The sequence below is a fragment of the Macrobrachium nipponense genome, chromosome 43, assembly GCF_015104395.2.
Source record: "Macrobrachium nipponense isolate FS-2020 chromosome 43, ASM1510439v2, whole genome shotgun sequence".
Taxonomy (NCBI): Eukaryota; Metazoa; Arthropoda; class Malacostraca; order Decapoda; family Palaemonidae; genus Macrobrachium; species Macrobrachium nipponense.
In genome coordinates, this window is record NC_061104.1 from 40,196,675 (window position 1) to 40,221,591 (window position 24,917).

The following is a 24,917-nucleotide window of genomic DNA, read 5'->3' on the forward strand; positions in this document are numbered from 1 at the left end:
CCACCACGGCCAGCAGGCTGAGAGTTTCATGAGGCAGCAGCAGCAGCAGCAGCGGCGGCTCATACAACATGATACCGAGACCGTCGAAAGTTAGATCTGTTTTCGGTGGTCTTGATTATACTACGTTGTTTATAATTGCTACCGTCCGCCCCAGGACAATACGTCCCATAACCGTATCTCTCCTCTATGGAGATATGACGCCCATTCGTCCCATCATCTCCAACTGCAATATAGCAATTTAGTCTTGGGAATAAATATAAACGCGATCGCTAGGGGTGCGTTCTGGGCCATAAATTGGGTCGGCCTGGCTCCCCATGACTGGGCATCCCATCCTTGCCCCTTATGCCTTGACCAATAAAGGATCTGGCCACTATCGGTAAAATAGATTTATGGGGGAAATCTCTGTGAATTTACCGGAATAGATTTTATTCACCCAGGGTGGGGTGAGCAGGCAGGGGAGGAGGAGGATGTGGTGGGGGTGGGGGAGTGGGGGGGGGATAAACAAGAAAAACCTTGAGGAGAACATTCTCAGAGTCATCAGAAAAATATGAGTGGGTTACGTGCTCGCCTACCGATTCGGCAGTCCCGAGTTCGATTCCCCGCTCTGCCAACGCGGAATCAGAGGAATGTATTTCTGGTGATTAGAAATTCAATTCTCGATATAATACTGTTCGGATCCCACAATAAGCTGTAGGTCCCGTTGCTAGGTAAGCAATTGGTTCCTGGCCACGTAAATAAATATCTAATCCTTCGGGCCAGTCCTAGGAGAGCGGTTATAACCAGCTCAGTGGTCTGGTTAAACTAAGATATACTTAACCTTGACCGAAAGTCGACCACCTTCGTGAATTTAACGTCGTGCTCATGGACGTGCAAAGGGGCATAAATAAATCTGCATATTATTATTATTATTATTATTATTATTTCAGTAGATGAAACCTATTCACACGGAACAAGCCCACCAAAGGGGCCACTGACTCGAAACTCAAGCTTCCAAAGAATGCTAGTTCCAACCTCCCAAAGACACCCCCAGCACTGCAGAAGTAACTGATCACGATACAGAGACTTTGTGATTTTACAATCGCCCTGGGGTGAGGCGTCGACCCGCGACAACCAAGTGGCATGCCACGACACTAGCCACCACGCCAGCGGACTTACGATCCGATGAAAATAGCTGCAGGTGATGCAAATTCCCACTAAATAAATAAAATAGTAAAAAATAGGATTTTGACGACATCCCATCCTTTAAACCAGAAAAAAATTCTTACAGCTCCGTAAACACAAGCGCTCGCTCAGGAACGACAACAATTCCAAGCCCCGAAATCATCAGGCACGATTCCCATTCCGAATAACTGTCGTGGCTCATTCCAGGCACCAAATGAAATATGCAAAACGATCGGTTCCGAAATTTCAACTCATTCCAACTCCTGCAACAAAATGGGAATTGGCAATAAACATCGCAGTCTTCACATAAACCCACATTGGGCATTTCCGCTGGAAATATGTCAGCTGTCATTACCATCAACATCATCGCCACAGAGGAACGTGAGAGAGAGAGAGAGAGAGAGAGAGAGAGAGAGAGAGAGAGATTCAAATTAATTCATTATAGAAGCTATTGTTTTTGTGTTTTTATTTTTCTGTTATGCATTTGGTCAACCGATCAGGGGGACTTTTAGAGAGAGAGAGAGAGAGAGAGAGAGAGAGAGAGAGAGAGAGAGAGAGAGAGAGAGTCACTCCCTCTCTCCCTCCCTGCGAACAATAAGGAAGAAGCGACTGAGGAGGTCAAACAAGAGACGAATGTCAAATGACTTGAGATGAAATGTGAGGTAATGCTGCAACACGAGCACACGACGTTTCCGGATTGTGGAGGTGACATGGTTGTGCCTGAGCACTGCTTGCTTAAAGAGAGAGAGAGAGAGAGAGAGAGAGAGAGAGAGAGAGAGAGAGAGAGAGAGAGAGAGTACATCTTGGAGAAAGAGAGTGAGTTACAAGGATTAGGATGTCTAAAAGACGTGGGTCCATCCTTAGAGGAGACATCGTGTGCTCACTTATCTCTATTAGGGGCAAGTTCCACTGTTCATTCAGTGTTCTAATGATCTTGACTAGCTAGAGAGAGAGAGAAAGAGAGAGAAAGAGAGAGACTCACTCACGAAAGGGAACATCTGGAGAGAGAGAGAGAGAGAGAGAGAGAGAGAGAGAGAGAGGAGAGAGAGTACTTCCCTGGTTCTAAGTCACTTCAAGTAAATTGAAGGAAGGCCGATCAATTAGGGAACATTGCCTGACCAGGGGGCTTCGCTTCGTACCCCCCCCACCCCCCCCCTTAAAGGCCTACCTAAACCTAGTAAGGAACGTAACCTAAGAGACCTTACCTTACAGACCTTACAGTCGTTCGGGTTTGCCCCCAGGTCCCTCAGTGTGAGGCAAACATTCTAATGTTCCTACCAGAGAGTTGCTAGTACATCTTCCGGTATATTTTGCATCTTCCAATCTTGGATGGTCTGGGATGCAGTTTAGATATTTGTCGAGCTTATTCTTAAACACATCTACGCTCACTCCTGATATATTCCTCAGATGAGCTGGCAACGCATTGAATAGACGCTGCATTATCGATGCTGGTACGTAGTGGAATAATGTCCTGTGTGGTTTCCTTATTTTTCCTGGTATAGTTTTGGGCACTATTAATCTACCTCTGCTTGCTCTTTCTGATATTTTAGTTCCATGATATTTTCTGTTATTCCTTCTATCTGTTTCTATGCCTGAATTATCATGTAGCGTTCTCTTCTCCTTTCTAGACTATATAATTTTAGGATTGTAGTCTTTCCCAGTAGTCAAGGTCCTTAACTTCTTCTATTCTAGCTGTAAAGGACCTTTGTACACTCTCTATTAGTGCAATATCCTTTTGATAGTGTGGGGTACCATATCATATTGCAATATTCAAGTGGACTACGCACATATGTTTTATAAAGCATAATCATGTGTTCAGCTTTTCTTGTTTTGAGTGCCGTAACAACATTCTCATTTTTGCTTTACATTTTGCCAAAAGAATTGCTATTGATCATTGCATAACATGTTCCTATTCATCATCACACCAAGGTCTTTACTGCGGCTTCCTTATTTGTTGATTGTCTCATTATTTAGGCCCCCTCCCCTATATGCATACAGCTTTTTCCTTCTCTGTCAGAGAGAGAGAGAGAGAGAGAGAGAGTCTAAAAACGTGACCCGTGGCAAAATTCAACCTTCGTTCCAATATTTGCCTCTCCATCACGATACCCAACGAAGCTTCCCAATCGTAAGATGACGCTTAAGGACCACGTAATGAAAACCCTACTTCAACTGCTGCCCGTTTCTGCTCTAATTGAGGACTTCTAAAGTCCTTGCAAGGGGCTTCGAAAACCGCCCGAGAGAGAGAGAGAGAGAGAGAGAGAGAGAGAGAGAGAGAGAGAGAGAGAGAGAGAGTGTTGAAGGTTTGAATTTTGAGTACAACTCCCATAATTACCGTTATGAGTCAATCACATCTATCTATATATCTATCTATCAATATATATATATATATGTGTGTGTGTGGTGTGTTGTGTGTGTGTAACAGAAGAGACGAAACATATCTGAAGTCTACCAAGAAAAATTGCTTAATACAAAGTTAAGTTTCTGGGTGACAAAGTTTTGAACCGTAAGTCTATGACTGTTTTTGAATATCAGGCAAAACGAACGATGACGCCAATGTAAACACCCCAGCTACGATCCTAACACGAAAATGTCGAATAATGGACGGGAAAAGACGAAGGAAGGAAGGAAGGAAGGAAGGAGATGATGATGATAATAATCACGAGGACTGGACGTCTGTCTAACACACCCCCGACCAGACCCTAGACTCGTGACGACACCAGACTCCTTTACGGTCTTTCGTCTTTTCCCCTTCTCCTTCGGCAATCACCAATCTGTAAAACGATGAGAGAAGCTGGTGGCTAAGGTAACTTCAGTCATAAAAGAGGAACCCCAGACAAATCGAACGCGTAATAATGAAAAGGGGAGGGGAGGGGGGGGGGGCAAGAGAGATCTGAAGTCGTGATGGGAGACAGCGTAAAAATCCTGGTTTTCCAGAACAGGTTTCATTTCCCAGAGGAACCGTGGGACGGATGAAACGATGACGGTTGCAACTGGATTGGGGGGGGGGGGGGGGGGGGGGGGGGTGGGGGGGGGGGGGGGGGGGGGGGGGGGGGGGGGGGGGGGGGGGGTGGGGGGGGGGGGGGGGGGGGTGGGGGGGGGGGGGGGGGGGGGGGGGGGGTGGTGGGGGGGGGGGGGGGGGGGGAGAAGGAGGCTGGAGACTAGTTCCCTAGGGAAAGGGAATAAGTCGTGGTCCACTCTCTGGGACGTGAGGGCGAGGGAGTTTGAGGAATCAGATTGTAAGAGAGAGAGAGAGAGAGAGCACTTGCAAATTTCGCCTACAAATCTTGCTGAACATGAAGTTTCTGGGTGAGACACACACATATTTACATACACACACACATATATGTTTGTGTGTTCGTATATGTATACACATATATACATACAGTTTTTGTGCCTCGACAATGTCTTATCAAAGGGAGGGACGAAAGTGCTCGGCTACGAATTTCTGCCAATTATTTTTCATGTGGTATTATGATTTGTGTTCATAAATATATATATATATACATTCCTTAATTTTACACTTCAACTTGTTTACCTGTCATAACTGGAAAAAAATCTACAGGGTATATAAATAATATAATGGGACACTTGCTTGACTACAGTAGTTCTTAATTGAAGGGGGGGGGGGGGGGGAATTTTTGCAGATTTAAGGGAGGAAATGTGACCACGATTGGCAGGTTCAAACTGGCTCTAGGACCACACAAAATGCAGTGTGCATGAGTCCGCACTACTACTGAGAGGTCACGCTGGGGCTTTCTCTGCACTAGACTGTGTGTTTGTGTTAGCATTTCGTTGCATATATTTTTTGGAATGGGACCACCTTTTGTTTTTGAGCCAAGGGGGAACCAATTTGGGTGAAAAAGGGGGTTAAGGGGGTTGAGAGTGTTTGGGTTTTATACCAAAAAAAAAGGGGCTTGGTGGGAAAAAACCACTGTGTGCGGCTACACCTGTACCAAATATGTTATTCCAGAAATGATTGCTTTGAAGACATGAATACTGGGTGCTTGAGGCAGCTTGTCAAGACAAGCTCCTGTATCCTTATAAAAATAAACAAACAAACACACAGACTCATATGAATACTGGGTGCTTGAAGCAACCTGTAAGAGACAAGCTCCTGTATTCTCATACAAACAAACAAACACACACACTTAAGCACACGTGGAAAAGGCATCCTGTCAACAATATACATACATAACATCTAACACACTCAGCTGGAGTGTCTTAGTCTTGTTAAAGGTAAGTGGCTATGCTAGACGACATGTAAGCCCTCGACAGATTAATGAGAGAGAGAGAGAGAGAGAGAGAGAGAGAGAGAGAGAGAGAGAGAGAGAGAGAATCTTCAGTAGAATTATTAACCATGTATACCAAATATTGGAAGACCAAAATTAATGGCACTCTCATGCAGTGATTTCTGATACGTTATTTCACCAACATTTTTCCCTAAGGCATTTAATCTCATCGTCATTTATTCAATTCAGCGTTGCATGTGTTATCTCACTACTATGTAATTGTAAAAGTATTTTCAGAGCCTAAATTTAGATTTAAGCTCTGTAAATATTTTTTACAAATACACTTCGTCATTCTAAACAATTGTATATTGCTGTGGATCCTTCTATTGATAACTAAGGAACACGATATGGCGTTATTATATTTTGTATAATAAATATATATATATACACACACATCTTTTCCATTCCTTGTTAATGTAATACAATATTTTTTCTGCCCGTTGTAACTTCAATTAAATTCTACCATTCTATCCAATTAATATGCAAACTTACTTTACTTTTCAATTACTGTACAACAATTTATGACATTCAAACGTCCAAAGTTTATCATCGTATCCCGTATCAAAATACAATAACCAATTAAGTGTTTCAAAAATGGCAAGTTACGTAATTAACAGTGTTACGAGTTTAGGAGTTTTATTTTTTTTCTGAGGTGTATTAATTTTTCCTGCATTTTTTCTTAAATATATTAAAAAATAAAAAAATGCTTTTATCTTTCTGAGGTAGATTGTTAAGCATATTTTTCTGAAGTAAATTTTTTAAAAAGCAGCAGGTGTCATTCCATAATTCTTTCTGAGGTCAGTTATTAATATATTTACATTTTTCTGAGGTCAAATATTTTCTAAAGCACCAGGCGTCTTTAACATAATTCTTTCTGTAGTTATTTATTAATTGTTTTGCATTTTTCTGAGGTAAATTTATTTCAAGCACCAGGTGTCTTTGCAATTTTTTTCTGAGGTAAATTATTAATTATTTGCATTTTTTCTGTGGTACATTATTTTCTTTAAAAGCACCAGGTGTCTTTCCATAATTTTTTTTCTGAGGTAAATTATTTTCTTTAAAAGCACCATGTGTCTTTCCATAATTCTTTTCTGAGGTCAATCAATATATTTTTTTTTTTTCGCATTTTTATCTGAGTAAATATTTTTTTTTTCTTTTTTAAAAAGCAAGCAACGTGGTCTTTTCCATAATTTTTTATTTCTGAGGGTAATGGAATATATTTTTTTTTTTTATTTTTTTTTTCATTTTTCTGAGGTCAAATATTTTTTAAAGCACCAAATGTCTTTCCATAATTTTTTTCTGAGGTCAACTAATACATTTTAATTTTTTTGCATTTTTCTGAGGTAAATACTTTTTTTTAAAGCACCATGTGTCTTTCCATAATTCTTTTCTGAGGTCAATCAATATATTTTTATCTTTTTGCATTTTTCTGAGGTAAATACTTTTTTAAAAGCAGCACGTGTCTTTCCATAATTTTATTTCTGAGGTAAATGAATATTTTTTATTTTTTTTTTTGCATTTTTCTGAGGTCAAATATTTTTTAAAGCACCAGGTGTCTTTCCATAAATCTTTTCTGAGGTCAATCAATACATTTTCATTTTTTTTTGCATTTTTCTGAGGTAAATACTTTTTTAAAAGCACCAGGTGTCTTTCCATAATTCTTTTCTGAGGTCAATCAATTATATATATAATATATATATATATATATATAATATATATATATATATATATATATATATATTTTATTTTTTTTTGCATTTTTCTGAGGTAAATACTTTTTTAAAAGCAGCAGGTGTCTTTCCATAATTTTTTGTCTGAGGTCAGTTATTAATGCGTTTGCCTTTTTCTGAGGTCAAATATTTTTTAACGCACCAGGCGTCTTCCCATAATTTTATTTCTGTAAATGAATATAACTCCCAGTGTCTTCCACAAGTGGAGGAGATTTTTAGCCGAAAAGTGTTGAAAAACTGAGTCAAATAATTTTCTTAAAGGAACAGAGTATCCTTCGGGACTTCCCACAGGTAAAAGTTCAAAATTGGTCAAAGATATGGCCTGACATCATTCCAGAAATCAAGTTAAATAAGGTGAATCTTTGAGAAAACAACTGAACTTACCACCGCCCGTCCACAGCATAAACTGACGATCTGTGATTTAAAAGAAGGGTGGTTTGTGAGGGTTGGGGGGTGGCAGTATGGGAGATGCATTTTTAAGTTAAATCTCTGAATGAAAAAAAAGTAGGGGGGATTTGTCTATCCTTTGGAAAACTAAATTTTTTAAAGGGAAAAGAAACAAGGGTGGGTGGGGGGAATCCAACTTGCAGTTAAATTTGTTTATGCATATAAAAATAAAATTTGTCTTGCCTTCGCAAAACACGAATTTTTTTTAAAGGGAAAATAAAAAAAAGTGTGTGGGGGCTGGGAAGGGGAGGGGGCAATAAATCTTTCATTAAATTTCTGACTGTAATAAAAAAAACCTATAATTTTATAAGGGAAAAGAAAGAAAAAAAAAGGTGTAGGAGGTGGGGCAGGGGTAAGGGGCAAAGCATCTTTCATTATTTTTCCGAATGACAAAAAATAAATAAATAAATAATATAAGTAAATAAATAAATAAATAAATAAAAAAACAGTACTTTCCTTTCCTTCGAAAAACACGAATCGTTGAGGGGGCGAATGAGAACAGGACATACAACCAATCCACAGAGAGAGAGAGAGAGAGAGAGAGAGAGAGAGAGAGAGAGAGACCTTCCAAAAACCTTACCATGGGTTCGTCCGAGTTCTTCTGGAACTGGACGAGGCGGACGCGGGTGATATTCTCCATGTCCACGTCGCCGTTGGCGGGGTCGACCTCGTCCCCGCCGTTGAGGTAGGGCAGCAGGGGAGGCGGCGTCACGCGGATGGCCTCGTCGCCGTAGACTTCGTGGGCCACCACATCATGCGCCTGCAGCAGTGCCTGCAGGAGGGGGGCAGAAGCGAGGGACGCGGCCGTTAGTTACAACTACCTTCACTGTTATATCACACAACAACAACACAACAACAACTATGATTAAATGATTTCTATGCAAAAAATATATATATATAAATAAATAAGTCATGGGGATTCGATTGCTGCAAAGGATAAGGATAAAGGATAATGAATGGGAATTCAATTGCTGCAAATGATCTGGGTAAAGGATACTCAATGAGAATTCGGTTGCTGCAAAGGATACTCAATGGGAATTTGATTGCTGCAAAGGATACTCAATGGGAATTTGATTGCTGCAAAGGATACTCAATGGGAATTTGATTGCTGCAAAGGATACTCAATGGGAATTTGATTGCTGCAAAGGATACTCAATGGGAATTCGATTGCTGCAAAGGATAATGAATGGGAATTCAATTGCTGCAAATGATCTGGGTAAAGGATACTCAATGAGAATTCGGTTGCTGCAAAGGATACTTTTTTAATGGGAATTCAATTGCTGCAAGGCATAAACTCAATGGGGGAAATTTCGATTGCGGCAAAAGGGGGATTTAAACTCAAGGGATTCCCCAATTGCTGCAAAAGGATACTCAATGGGAATTTGAATTGCTGCCAAAGGTACTCATGGGAAATTTTCAAATTGCTGCAAGGATAAGGGAATTTGAATTCAAATTGCTGCAAAGGATACTCAATGGGAATTTAATTTGCGGCAAAGGGAATACTCAATGAAAATTTCGATTGCTTATGGCAAAGGATACTTCAATGGGAATTTTGATTGCTTCAAAAGATTTTAACTCCAAATGGGGATGATTGCTGGCAAAGGATACTCCAATGGGTAATTTGATTGCTGCACGGATACTCAATGAATTTGAAAATTGCTTGCAAAGGATCACTCAATGGGAATTGATTTGCTGCAAAGGATACTCAATGGGAATTTGATTGCTGCAAAGGATACTCAAAGAATTTGATTGCTGCAAAGGATACTCAATGGGAATTTGATTGCTGCAAAGGATAAGGATAAAGGATACTCAATGGGATTTCGATTGCTGCCAAAGGATACTAAATGGGAATTCGATTGCTGCACTGGATAAGGATAAACGAGACTTAATGGGAATTGAACTGCTGCAAAGGATAAGGATAAAGGGCACTAAGATTTAAAAAATCCAGTGAAAAAACTATTAATGGGAATTCAACAACTTCAAAAAATTAATTAGAATGATGATGTTAATGGCAAAAATCTTATATTACCACTCCTACTGATGCAAAAAATGAGGACGATAGGATTATAATATTTTTGAAAAAACAATAAAAAATTATGTTAACACAAATGACAGATAGGTTAAAAAGGCTTAAAAGATAACTATAAAAACTAAAATAAAAATGATGTTAACATAAATGATGGAACAAGTTAAAAATGATTAAGATACATCTATAATAATAAAAATAAAAATTATTTCAACACAAATGATAGCTAGGTTAAACAGGATTAAGAGATATCTATAAAAACTAAGATACAAATAATTTTAATACAAATGATAGATAGGTTAAAAAGGCTTAAGAGATCTCTATAAAAAAAATAAAAAAAGATTTTAACACAAATGGTATAAGTTAAGAAGATTTAAGAGATATCTATAAAAACTAGAATAAAAATGATTTTAAACCAAACACAAATGGGATAGATAAGTTAAGAAGGTTTAAGAGATATCTATAAACACTAAAATAAAAATGACTAACACAAATGATAGACAGGTTAAAAAGGACTGAGAGATATCTATAAAAACTAAAATAAAAATGATTTTAACAAAATGATAGATAGGTTAATGAGGACTAAGAAGCATCTATAAAAAATAAAATAAAATTATTTTAAAACACGAAATGATAAAACTATAAAACCAAAATGTATAAATTCAGTATGCGAGAAATAAAAAAATATAAAAGGATAAAAATAAGAATGTTCAGGTCAGGGACGGATCCTATGTAACATGACAATATGGTTATGCAAAGCAAATGAATGTGTTAATAATCAAATATACCACAAAAAATAATACAAGAAAATCATGCGTATTACAGATTATATATGAACGTGAAAAATTAAGTTATCATTGTTAATTCCGAGATAAAATGATCGGTAACAGAAAGGATTCAACCATAAGCTTTCAGATTAAATGAAGGAAGGTAAACTGTTCTTCTTACTTACTTATACATACATACTATACATACATATATATATACATATATATGTGTATATATGTATATATATATGTATATATATATATATATATATATATCTATATATATATATATATATGTATGTATACTTATGTAGGTATATATAAATATAAATATGTATATATATATATATATACATATATATATATATATATATATATATATATATATATATTATATATATATATAGTATATATACATATAGCTGACAAGAAAGAAAAGACTATCCATAAGGTCGTGGGTTTAAAAAAAAAACCACCTCAAGTGAGGAGAAGAGAGGAGAGGGAGAGAACCCGAGGGGAGGACGGCGGGAGGGAGAGAGATGAGAAAGGGGAACAAAGGAGAGAAAGGAGGAAAGGAGGAGGAGGAAGGAGAGAAATTAGGCCACTTAAAAAAAGGTTGTTGTCGAATCCTTTTGCAATGAAGATGGACAGACGAGAATTAGGAGACTCAAAAAGAGTCTGCCAGAGGGAAAAAAAAGCCAGGTACCAGATTTAATTTCCAACGAGAGAGAGAGAGAGAGAGAGAGAGAGAGAGAGAGAGAGAGAGAGAGAGAGAGAAGTACTTCAAAGTGGTCCAGGTTTGTTCTTGTTAAAGGATTAAAGGAATACTTGACTCCATAAAGCACTACTGGAATCCTCGTGTGAACAGTATCCTTCAATACGAGAAATTAATTTGACATGACTGGTCTACACAGACGCAATCAATATGAAAGGTATAATTATTAATGTGACTATGTACATGAACAGAGTCAATACGTGCCAATCAAAGAATAATACCTTACTAACGTAACTATGTACATGAACAGAGCCAATACGTGCCAATCAAAGAACAGAGATAAAAACACTAACAAATAATGCCACATTTTCTTCATTCTATCAATTCTTGTTTTCTGTTTAAATATATTTTGAATCTATGAAAAAATGGCAAATCTTTTGCACTGCTTTCCACTGCAAAGACTTGCTTGCTCCCAATTCGTAGGGCGTTTTATTATTTGGAAATGTTCTAAACACAGATAAACCTTGGAAAAAATATATAAAAAAACATGCAAATAAGGCTTCTGGTAGAGACGTTTCCATCTCACGGTACATTCCGTTAAGCCTATTATGCTAAGTAGTAATGTAATCTAAAGTTATGTCTGTCATCTGAAGTTATGATGACTCTCCAGATTTCCAACCCAACTTAACATTTGGACCAGGAGACGCGATGCCATTGGATAATGTGATATATATCGCACTAGATTCTTCGAGTAAAATTGTGTGCGTGAATCAGTTTGAAACTCGATATAGAGAAGTTTTCTGGGGGGGGTAAGATGAAATACGTCATAGTTCGTCAATGGTCAGGTCATCACCTCCAAATAGTGAAGTATGTGGGCTGCACTCTGCCTACCACCGTCAAATGTTTGCGTATAAGTATATCTTAGTTTAACCAGACCACTGAGCTGATTAACAGCTTTCCTAGGGCTGGCCCGAAGGATTTAGATATTATTTACGTGGCTAGGAACCAATTGGTTACCTAGCAACGGGACCTACAGCTTATTGTGGGATCCGAACCACATTATATCCAGAAATGAATTTCTCTATCACATGTTTGTGCATAATATATATATATATATATATATTATATATATATATATATATATATTATATATATATATATATATACATACACCATATACATATATAATATACATACATACATACATACATACATACATACTATTCCGAAGATGAACCTTATTCATACGGAACAAGCCCACCAAAGAGGCCACTGACTTGAATAAATTCAAGCTTCCAAAGAACATGACGTTCATTTGAAAGGAGTAAAAGAAGGGAATGGGGAAATACAGATACATATAATCTTCACAGGAGGAATTACTGTTACAAAGGGAAAATTATTTCATCAAAAAGGAGAAAATCTCTTTCGTCGAAATATAGGACCGACAGATCTGAAGCCGCACAAAAGCGCAGCGCAGGCAAACACAAAAACAGCCCGCCAGCCAGTCATAGGTCGCTAATTGATCGGCAGCTTTAGACGGAATTCCATCGGGGAAAAACGCTAAAAACACCCAATTAGTAACGCGCTAATTGGAGGGCGAGGACTGAAGGAAGCTGCGAAATCAATTTCTCTTCGGTAGGACTCTCTCTCTCTCTCTCTCTCTCTCTCTCTCTCTCTCTCTCTCTCTCTCTCTCTCCTGGAAACACCAAGAATGCCAATGCCAACGATGACTTCTTGGTCTTTCCAGGATAGAGCTCTGAAACACCAAGAATGCCAAGGGCGACTTCTTGGTGTTTCCAGGAGAGAGTCCAGGAAACACCAAGAATACCAAGAACGACTTCTTGGTGCTAAAGGACAGAGCTCTGGAAACACCAAGAATGCCAAGGGCGACTTCTTGGTGTTTCCAGGAAAGAGTCCAGGAAACACCAAGAATGCCAAGAACGACTTCTTGGTGTTTCCAGTACACCAAGAATGCTAAGGGCGACTTCTTGGTGCTTCCAGGATAGAGCTCTGGAAACACCAAGAATGCCAAGGGCGATTTCTTGGTGTTTCCAGAAGACGGTCCTGGAAACACCAAGTATGCCAAGGGGGACTTCTTGCTGTTTCCAGAACAGAGTCCTGGAAACACCAAGAATGCCAATGACGAATTCTTGGGGTTTCCAGGAGAGAGTTCTGGAAACACCAAGAATGCCAATGACGCCTTCTTGGTCTTTACAGGATAGAGCTCTGGAAACACCAAGTCTGCCAAGAACGACTTCTTGGTGTTTCCAGGAGAGAGTCCTGGAAACACCAAGAATGCCAAAAGCGATTTCTTGGTGTTTCCAAGAGAGAGTTCTGGAAACACCGAGAATGCCAAGAACGACTTCTTGGTGTTTCCAGGAGAGAGTCCTGTTCCAGGAGAGTTCCGGAAACACCAAGAATGCCAAGGGTGGATGATCAACATACCGATCTGCAGCCCTCTAGTTTCAGTAGGTTTTAAGATCTGAGGGCAGACAGGAAAAGTGTGGATGGACAGACTAAGCCATCTGAAGAGTTTTCTTTAACAGAAAAGTAAACTAAGTGCATCGGACAGACAAAGCCATCGCAATAGTTTTCCTTTACAGAAAGCTAAAAGTATATATTTTCTTGGACAACTAATGATCTTTGGTTTAAAAAATGCCCTTTATTTTTGGGGGGATTCCTGATCGTCGTTGGTTAACAGGTTACCTATTTTTATTGAATACCTGATGGTCTTGGGTTAAAAAAAAAAAAAAAAAAAAAAAAAAAAGTTAGCCTTTTTTTTTTTTTTTTTTTTTTTCCTTTGGAGATCTGATGGCCATGATTAAAAATGACTCATCCTCTCTCTCTTGGATTCTGGATTCTTCGTGGCCAAACCTAATAAGACTGTGGCCCAACAGTCCATGAATACAGACATTTTTGGCCACTTGGCGGCCATGGACAAGAATTTGGCTGTAAAGCCAAACAATAAAATCTCTGGAGGTTCGGGATTTGGGTAAAAGAACTGAATGTTAAAACTACTGAAGGAGATGAAGATCCTCACATAATTTTTTTAAAGCAGTTGGCTTCACTCCAATATAGGGCGAGGATGACAAAAGCGTTTGGAGACCAAAAGAGGCCGTTCAAACTTGGATTAACACATTCAAGAAGTGGCGGTGTGTCTCCTAGTTGGGTAATGTAGAAGAAACTGAACCAAATGACTGAATTTTATTTGAAATTTATACGGTCACAACACACACACACACACAACACACACACATATACATATATAATATATATATATATATATATATATATATATATATATATATATATTTTAATATATTATATATATATCTATATCTGTACACACTCAGATTTTCCATCAACCGCAAAATACGAAACCGCTTTGACGAAGCATATTCTATATAAATGAGAAAGTAAAAAGAAAAAAGGGGAAATATAAAATCTTAAAAGCAAAATAGAGAAGTGAACATTTCGAAAAACAAAACCCACACATTATATTAAAAAACCCTCAGAAACTTACCGTTCATTATTTTCTTGCCTATGTCTCACAAGACATACATTCCACCATGCAATAACCATGAGAATTCTCAAAGTCTCATGAGACTTTGTGCATGCTTCAACATTTCAAAGAAGGCTCATAAAAAATGCTTTCCCAAATGCTACGACGTGTAAGTAAGTCCTAATACCTCATGCTTTCTCACATGCTAAGTATATTTCGACAGTCAAACAGGGCATGCTCTATCATATTGCAAGAAGAAAGTGTGTGGACATGCTCGAAAATGGCATAACTCATATGACATGCTTTCCAACATCTACAACATCCAATGTTGTTTATTTCATTTCCTCGGAAACATCATGGAATATAAGCTAGAATATAAGTCACGTATATCAGCGTCATTATTCTAATGCCATGTCTTCAAACGATTAAACAAGGTTCATAAAACTATAAGCGCATCTGTCTAAGATAGTGACACCCCCCCCCCCCCCCCACCAGCATTACTATACATTGTAAAGAAAAACCGGCGCGTTTTATTTTAACGTGTTTATTGACCAGATCGAAGGGAAAACTATGTCAGTCAGTGGTCTGTTTCAAAATCGGACACACACGAGAAGAGAGCGTTAAAGCAGTTTCTCCTCTTGATATTCGGCGCGCGACGACGCCAAATGAATCTGTCAAAGGCACAGCTGACAGGAGGTAATGAAACATCGCTGCAAGATCTGCAGCAGGAGGAGGAGGAGGAGGAGGAAGAAAGAGGGGGAAGGGCTAGAGGAAGGAATAGGAGGAGGAGGAGGAGGAAGGAGGAGGAAGATAAAGAAGAGAAGGAGGAGGAGGAGGAGGAAGAAGACGAGGAGGAGGAAGAGGAGGAGGAGGAGTAGGAAGAAGAGGAGGAGGAGGAGGAGTAGGAAGAAGACGAGGAGGAGGAAGAGGAGGAGGAGTAGGAAGAAGAAGAAAAGAAAGGAGGAGGAGTAGGTAGAGAAGGAAGGAGGAGGAGGAGGAAGGAGGAGGATGAGGGGGTAAGAAGAAGGAAGAAGAAAAAGAAGAAGAAGGAGGAGGGGAGGGAGGAGGAGGAGGAAAAGAACAAGAAGAAGAAGAGGAGGAGGAGGGAGGGAACGAACATGTTACGAGAGAAGTAATAAAAATGAGAGAGAACGCACTGGCATGAGAATAGTTAAGTAACTGGAATAAACGTAGCTTTGTAAAAAATGTATTTATTAGGTGAGTGATCTTTACGTGGCAAGAAATTAAATGCAATCAAACCGCTCCACATTTTCTATTTTTTCAACTAAAGAAGAACACACACACACACACAGAGAGAGAGAGAGAGAGAGAGAGAGAGAGAGAGAGAGAGAGAGAGAGAGAGAGAGAGGGCGCTCGCAAAAGTCTTGAAACAAAATTCATAAATGCACTTCATGAACTCCGCCCATTGCATTACACGGTGATTCCTTTCCCGTCCAAGTACTTCGTCCAACAACAGAAAAAAGAAAAGACGGGAAAAATCGTAAATGAACGTGGGGATGGAATCCGGCAGAGTTTTCAAAATCCATTTACAAAAGGGGTTTTTACAAACACAAAAGATCAGTGACAAACAAACGAAAATAGGGGCTAAGCATTCAACTAAAAAAAAAGGGGGGGGGGGGAGGGTTTGAGAGAGGGTAAGCAGCTTCATGCGAGAGAGAGGGAGGGGAGGCTGCTTACAATATGAAAGAAAAATGAGAGAGAGAGAGAGAGAGAGAGAGAGAGAGAGAAGAAAACGGACAGATAGATTTACAGTCCAACTAACCTTAGCCGTGCTTGACTGTCTGTCTGTCTGTCTGTCTGACCCATCCCCCGCTACCGCTCTCTCCAGAGGCGAGACCATTAACCAATCAGCAGTAATGGACCCAACTGCCAAATTGCACGACCCCTTTAACAAGGGGGGTGGGGGAGGGGGCAATATACCATAACTTCATATCAGTGCCCGAGTAATACTGAATACACTGCTCTATTATGACGTGGCCCGAACGGCCTATGCTAATTAAATGCAAATTGGCTGGCCGTGGCACCATGACGCGATGCCTCGATGCCCTCGTCGTCAAGGGAGGGTATGATGCCCCCCGTCTCGTACCCGATAGCCTGAATCGGTTCCCACCTTAGCGGTAGGGGAGAATTGGGTTTCGAACCCATGAGCGAGAAGGAGGGTTGGTGATTTTTTTCTAGTCTTTAATTACATAAATAACTTATCCGAATTTTACAGGGAAGAAAATAATAGTAGAGAAACGATATTCCGTAAAATAGGCAAAAGAATTGACACATACATAATAGTATCTATTATATACTATATACTATATATATATATATATATATATATATATATTATATTATATATATAATATTATAATATATATTATAATATTATATCATATATATATATATATATATATATATATATAATTCCTATATATATATATATATATATATTCCGCCCATCACCAACACCAAACAACACGTTGAGTACTGTCCGTGATTACGGCTGGAATCATAAACTATCCAAGAAACGAACGATTCCAACAAATTACAAGGAGTCACAAGGATTAGGATGTCTCAAAGACTTGTTATAGTCCATCCTTAAGAGGAGACATCGTGCGCTCGCTTATCTCTAGGAGCAGGTTTTACTGTTCATTCAGTGTCCTAATGATTTTGTCTAGCTAGAGAGAGAGAGAGAGAGAGAGAGAGAGAGAGAGAGAGAGAGAGTTATAAGGATCAGGATGTCTCAAAGACTTGTTATATTCCATCCTTAAGAGGAGACATCGTGTGGTCACATATCTGTAGGAGCAGATTTTAATGTGCATTCAAAGTGTCCTAATGTCCGTTCTCCTTTTCCATCAAATACGAGAGAGAGAGAGAGAGAGATAAAAGACATCGTCTCTTCCAGATATCCTCCAGAAATTTCATTATTTAACGATACGCTCCTGTCGCTACTAAGAGGATAGGTCTAATAGCGCTATCATCTCTCTCTCTCTCTCTCTCTCTCTCTCAATAACAAAAAGTTCTGAATCTTCGCCCGTTCTCGGTTCTCCTTTGAAGAAAGAAGCCGATTCAATTAAGAGAGAGAGAGAGAGAGAATAAGCCTATAACTTCCCTAACAATAGGACCCCCTAATTCCATTTAAAAATAAAAAAAAATCAAAAATTGTGAAAAAGTAGAGTAAGGGCGATAGAGAGAGAGAGAGAGAGGAGACGAGATTTTTGAGATGCAGAGAGAGAGAGAGAGAGAGAGAGACTTATTTTTTCTTCACAGCCAAACTGAGGACATCGCATCTCTCATAAACCTTTGATTCTCAGTACAAGAAAATTCCATTTGGCCTCTTGCTCCAGAAACGGCTCCAGGATTTCTCAGGCTCCACTTCACAGGTGGAGGAGTTGAGAAATGCACGTGCGCACGCGTAAGCACGCCGAAGAATTGTAAACTTAATTTTGGGAATCGTTAAATTAACTATTTTTTAATTTCCTGTTAAGGAAAACTATTGAGATGTTTTTTTTTCTCTCCGCCCTCAGATATTAAAAACTGCTGAGGCTAGAGTGTTGAAAATTTGTATGTTGATAATCCACCCTCCAATCATCAAACATACCAAATAGCAGCCCTCTAGCTTCAGTAGTTGTGATTTTATTTATGGTTAAAGATAACCATAATCATGCGTCAGGCAGCGATGTAAGATAGGCCACCAACGGGCGTTGGCAGAAGTTTCGCGGGACGCGGCTCATACAGCATTAGTATACCGAGACAACCGAGAGATAGATCTATTTTCGGTGGCCTTGATTGAACGCTGTACAGAATAGTAGATTCTTCGAATAATTTTCTATTATTTTTTTCAAATTATAACCTATCATTTATTCCTTCTTTTCCTAACGTCTGTCCACGATTCAAGGACTTCAAGAGCACTTCTCACTGCCTGGTTGTCAACATGGCTTGAAAGCCAAGGCAAAATGTATCGTCACTTCTGTAATATCATTAGCCTACCATGGCAGAACATAGCTAGCTAGAAAGGAAATGTGTTTTTATACAGAGGAAACATGGTTTTTGCGATACTTCTATTACTGTCGATTTGTATAAAAAGGTGGAGCATATCCACGAAGAAGAGTGTCTAGATATCACAGTACTGTCGTGAGGTGTACTGACGGCACTACCCCTTTACGGACATGATCATCAAGAGGTTAGTTAAGGACTGAGAAAACTGGCTCAGTCGATAAGAAAATGCTTTTCGGTTAAGCCATAAAACGAAAAGTTCCGGTAAGAGGTCGTTAACACACAGGCAACGATGACAAGTCATAGGAGAACTGGCCATGAAACTAATAGTGCATCAACAGTGCATTAAACGCGTCAATAACACAAGTCGGCAAGTGATCGAACACATAGTGGTTAGTGTCGTGGTATGACCCATGAAAACTCTCAACCGGCCATGGTGGCCTGTGTTGTTGCAGTGTCAAACGCACTATCTCACCAATCGTAAAACCTAACAAATAGCCAAATAGCCATCTCTGATATGTTTTCTTTTCTTTCGGATAAAAGCTGGATCACTGAAATCATCCAAGCAAAAACCAGCTTAGTGAGAGATACGATGGCCATGAGATCATGGGACCTCATCATCCAACAGAGAGGAGAAGCTAAGCAGCAACAAGCAAAGGAAGTCCACAAGGCAACAAATTGCTTACAATCGACGAGCCGAAATGCATGCGGATGCAGAGAGCAATTCCCCCTCAACGAAAGACATGTCGCGGTTCAGACAAGGATGTTTGGAGGGCGGAGGGAGGAGTGTGCAACACAGTAGCAAGTAGAGAGAGAGAGAGAGAGAGAGAGAGAGAGAGAGAGGATCTGAAAGCCCTTGTGTAATGGTCTGCCTCATTGTTGGGAATCCATCCAGTCAGCAATTCAACGGTGGGTTCCTCCCCCCTCAGACCTCATCACCCGAGAGATCCTCTTCAAACACAAGATATCATTTCCTTTTTTTACCTACGTTATTTTTGTCCGGTCGTGAGGTCTGGCCCCTCCCTCATCATCCCTCCCTACCTACCTAAACCAACCCCCTAATTCCCCCTCCCCCTCCCCCTCCCAATCCTCAAGCCATTTTACCCAATGCCACACAGACAATATCAGGTGGAATTTGCACTCTGGAATCGAGAGAGAAAAAGCTTAATGATACAGAATAGTCGACAGGATAAAATCGAAGATATTGAATTCAGTCGAAAGGCCAAGTGCTGGGACCTACGAGGACATTCGACGCAGAAAGGGAAACTGAGAGTAAGAGGTTTGGAAGGTGTAACAGGAGGAAAACCTCACAGCAGTTGCATAATTAATTGTTAAAAGGGTGGAAAGTAAGATGAAAGAAAGAAAATATGAAAGGAGGTACAGTAAAAGGAATGAAAGGGGTTGCAGCTATGAGGGGGGCCGAAGTCACGCTGCAAAGGACTTAAAGTAATGCCTACAGTGCAACCGCATGAGGTGCGCACAGACGGGAGAGGAGAAAGAGGGGGGTGATAGTAGTTTTAGAAACTTAATCAATCGCCTTCTTACTATTCCCTAAATATCGTAAATTGGTTCATTAACGATGTCCAATTTGTAGAGTGATGACGAGCCTTCTAACTGACCTAATTAAAATGTCAGTCATAGCTCGACTGCTCCCCAATAATAATAATAATAATAATAACAACGAATCAGTACTGCATCAACTCGCATTATTGCCTACTAAGAGAAAGTCTCTATCGAGCGGTAATTTTCCATGTGTAATATATACATACATATATATATATATATATATATATATATATATCTATATATATATATATATATATATCCGTCATTCATATATATAAATGTCCTCTAATATCTAATTCGCTCTATCCTCGGAATTCAAACATTTTCTTTATATATGTTAACCGAATTATTATATCGACTAACAAATTCCCCATTGGTTGGTTAACGTTATATGAAAATGTATTCATTCCAAGGAAGAGCGAATTAGATATTAAAAGACATTTGTAGATTATTGCGTGTGGTTGTGTATATATATAATATATATATATATTATATATATATATATATAATAGCGTGCATTACTTAGAAACCCCCTTTCACTCCTTTTACTGTGCTTCCGTTCATATTCGCTTTCTTCCATCTCGCTTGCCACCCTTTCCTAACCATTGTTTCATAGTGCAACTGAGGTTTTCCTCCTGTTACACCTTTCAAACCTTTCTACTTCTACTCTCAATTTTCCGTTTCAGCACTGAATGACTTCATAGGTCCCAGCGTTTGGCATTTTGCCGAAAATCTATAGCCCACTCCTTGACGTCTTGTAAAGGAAATCTGAAAATCAATGCCAAGATAAAAGCAGAAGTTGACGAAATAGAACTCTAAGTAAACGCTGGGGTAAAGGTTACGGAAATAATAATAATAATAATAATAATAATAATAATAATAATGATAATACAATAATAAATGATATTCAATACCCAGAGGCTTAAACTCCTAATCAGAAACCTCACCAAAAAAACTTGGGAATGACCTACTTCAAAGGGACCGACTAAAAAAAAATAAAAATAAAAAAAATAAATAAATAAAAAAAAACTTTTTCAACATAAATACGACGAAGTTTAAAAGTAGCTGGAACCATCAAAGAAACGTTTTGAATTCCTCTCATAAAAAAAGGACTAAAACTCCTCAGGACGAAAAAGGTGATCTCTCCAAGTTTGAAAGCCAAGATAATAATAAAATGAACGAAAGAGAATCCTTTTTCGTTATAATGCTGAAGTAGTAGTATACGTAGAGAGGTCTCTGCCCCGGTACTGTCCAAAGAAATGAAACGAAAGATACGATAGCCCCAAAGAACCCTTTTTCTTGTTTTGCTTTATTTCTGCCCTCGAAGAGAAGGCGAGAGGAATTACGAAAAAAAAAATTAATAAAAAACAAACATGCAATTCTTCCATGCATATTTATCTCTGGTTGGTGTCGCTTTCGAAAAATTGAAAGAAGAATGTCGGCAAATAGAAAGGAAAAGATGCTCGAGAGGATATAGTGGGATTTTAAATTTGTACTGAGAGAGAGAGAGAGAGAGAGAGAGAGAGAGAGAGAGAGAGAGAGATGTAGAATTTAAAATGTGCGTACGAGAGAGAGAGAGAGAGAGAGAGAGAGAGAGAGAGAGAGAGAGAATAGTAGAATTTAAAATGTGCGTACGAGAGAGATAGAGAGAGAGTAAGATTTAAAATGAGAGAGAGAGAGAGAGAGAGAGAGTGGAGAGAGAGGAGGAGAGAGTGAGAATAGTAGAGGAGAGAGAGTAAGATTTAAAATGTGCATGAGAGAGAGAGTAATATTTAAAATGTGCGTGAGAGAGAGAGAGAGAGAGAGAGAGAGAGGAGAGAGAGATAGAGAGAGAGAGAGAGAGAGAGAGAGAGAGAGAGAGAGAGAATTATAATTGAAACTTTAAACCTAAAAGCAATGACTCTTCACTCTTCTCCAAAAACAACGAAATAAACTTATTCAGGCGAATGCGAAAAGTATTACACGGGACAACAGGCACGAAATCTCATATGATCTAAAAAAGGAACTCCATTTGGTCATCGGCTCAGCTGAGCAGACTTTAGGAATATCATTTACGTCGGGGTTGTAACAATGAAAAAGTTAGAAAATACGCCGAAGTTTCTCCGGCCCTATCGAGTTTTCTGTAAAGCGTAATATGTGGACTGAAACTCTCAGCTACGACCGGGGAGCGCTCGCTCCGTTGCTCCCCAGATGCGATTAAGGGAAGGTCCGTCAGCGACGGCTCCTGAATTGAAATCGTATAAAAACTGCTGAGGCTAGATGGCTGCAAATTGGTATGTTTGATGATTGGAGGGTGGATGATCGACATACCAATTTAAAACCCTCTAGCCCCGTCTTCCTTTATAGAAAACAAAAACCGGAGTGGTTTCCATGGCGACGAATCAGTAATTCTTCATAGAACTCACCCAGTGAAATCATTTCATCCATCACGTCATCCATTCTTGAGGACGTGAGACCATCACAAACACACCCACACATACAGACAGACAGACAGACAGGCAGGGGGGGTGAAAGCTGTATGAATATACCCACCTTGGCGGAGTTCGAGAGAATGGCCGGTCATAAATATAACACTGGGAAGGATATCACTGACAGTTAGCGACCTTTGCATTCTGGGAGCAAATGGTTCCGGCCATTTTCTTGCAATGTCTCATGTCGATTAGAGAGGCCATTAAGATGACAAAAGGCTTGAGACCCAGTGAACAAAGGCCTTGCACAAGGACAGATAAATAAAATCGACAAAAGGCTTTCAATACAAAGCAACAGAAGAGCAGAGGAAAGAGAGGACAAAGCAGTGACGAAAGGAAATACAGTAAACAGATTATGTATGCACGAACTGGAGCGACATTTTAATTAAGTATGCACCGCTCTGTTAAGACGATTACTTGCTAAGTAACTGGACTGGATTTACAAGGCAATTTTAAATAAGAATATGCCGTGCGAGAAAAAAAAAGCATGAAAAAAGCTTAATACTAAAATATGCTTTTGAGAGAGAGAGAGAGAGAGAGAGAGAGAGAGAGAGAGAGAGAGAGAGAGAGAGAGCCAGTATTTACAAGGCAATTTTAAATAAGAATATACTGTACGACAAAAATTGAAAAAAAAAATGAAAAATCGTAATACTAAAATGAGAGAGAGAGAGAGAGAGAGAGAGAGAGAGAGAGAGAGAGAGAGAGAGAGAGAGAGAGATTTACAAGGCAATTTTAAACCATTGTATGTTGTAAGAGAAAAAATATACAGAGATTTGCAGAGACACTTGAAAAAACCTTAATACTTAAAATGTATTTGCGTGTGTATGAGAGAGAGAGAGAGAGAGAGAGAGAGAGAGAGAGAGAGAGAGAGAGATAGAAACCTTTTTTTCATAGAGCAGACTGGCAGACACCACTTTCCCTTTAAAGCGAAATTGAAGTTTGACGGTATTTTCATTCGATTTCGTGGGTTCTTTTCAGGGAAGGTCCCTGATAGGCAGATGTCCATGAGATTCCTAGCGATCTTCTTCAACGAATAAAAACAATAAACGATGATATATAACAAGTCAAAAATACGCTTTTATTTTCTTCGACTCAATCGGCTGCAACCCATTGGCGGCCTTTCCTACAGCGCTGCCAGACGCAGGATCATGGATAACTTTATGTAACGTTAGATAAAATAAAAACTACCGAAGCCAAAGGGCTGCAATTTGGTATGTCTGATGACTGGAGGGTGGATGATTGACATATCAATTTGCAGCCCTCTAGCCTCAGTGGTTTTCAAGATATCTGAGTGCGGAAAGTGTGGACGGGCAGGCAAATAGCCATCTTGACTTCTTTTTTATTTATTTATTTTTTTTTTGCAAAAAACTAATCACAGGGATTCGTCCGACGAGCAATGCAATAATTGTTTAGTTGGCGAGGAAACAGCCCAACAATCCCAAGGGGGGGGGGGGGGGGGGGGGGGGGGGGGGGGGGGGGGGGGGGGGGGGTGGAAAGGGGGGGGGGGGGGGAGGGAGACAAGCTTAATTTACATACAAAAGCATGAGTGAGTATACATATGTATGTACGTCTGTGTGAATGTTGTTTGTATGCATGTATGCAAGTATGTTAGCTTTTCAAGCTACCCGGGACATTAATAAAACTACTGGCAACTGGAACTGGAAGAAAAAAAATATATATAAGAGAGAGAGAGAGAGAGAGAGAGAGAGAGAGAGAGCATGGCTAAAAATAATTTCTACTAAGCTGAAAAACAGCTGCGAGATCTCCGACTGCATTCTGCTCGTATGCAAATGCACACCAGGTTTTACCATCACCAAAAAGTTAAAGAAACGAACTAATATATATATATATATATATATATATATATATAATAAATATATTATTATATATATAATATATTACATGATTAAGCCTATAAATGTCCTTAATATCCAATTCGCTCTACCTCGGAATAAATAGATTACTAAATAGTTTTAACCGAAGGGGAATTATTATTTTTTTTTAGTTGATAATAATTTCGTCCTCTCGCGGGTTCGAACCACCGCCCAGCGGACTGAGGGGAAATCAGGACTTCAGTGACTATCGCTCGGCCATCAAGCCGAGGTGTATATTATGTATATATATATAAAAAATAAAAATGGAACCAAAGCGACTATGGACTGATAAATCTGAAAAATCATAAAAAGGCATTGCTTTTGAAACAATAGCAGTCTGCAAATCACATCTGAGAGAGAGAGAGGA

The 24,917-nt window shown here is 39.2% G+C and overlaps 1 protein-coding gene across 9 annotated transcripts in view; it reads right to left on the minus strand.

The window, feature by feature from the left end:
• Positions 1–24,917, minus strand: part of LOC135213686 (peripheral plasma membrane protein CASK-like) — a 416,049-nt gene that overhangs the window by 129,424 nt on the left and 261,708 nt on the right. For all 9 annotated transcript variants that reach the window (XM_064247775.1, XM_064247772.1, XM_064247768.1 and 6 more), the window contains exon 2: positions 8,208–8,399. In XM_064247775.1, coding sequence (XP_064103845.1) covers positions 8,208–8,399 — 192 coding nt within the window. The remainder of the gene's footprint in view (positions 1–8,207; positions 8,400–24,917) is intronic.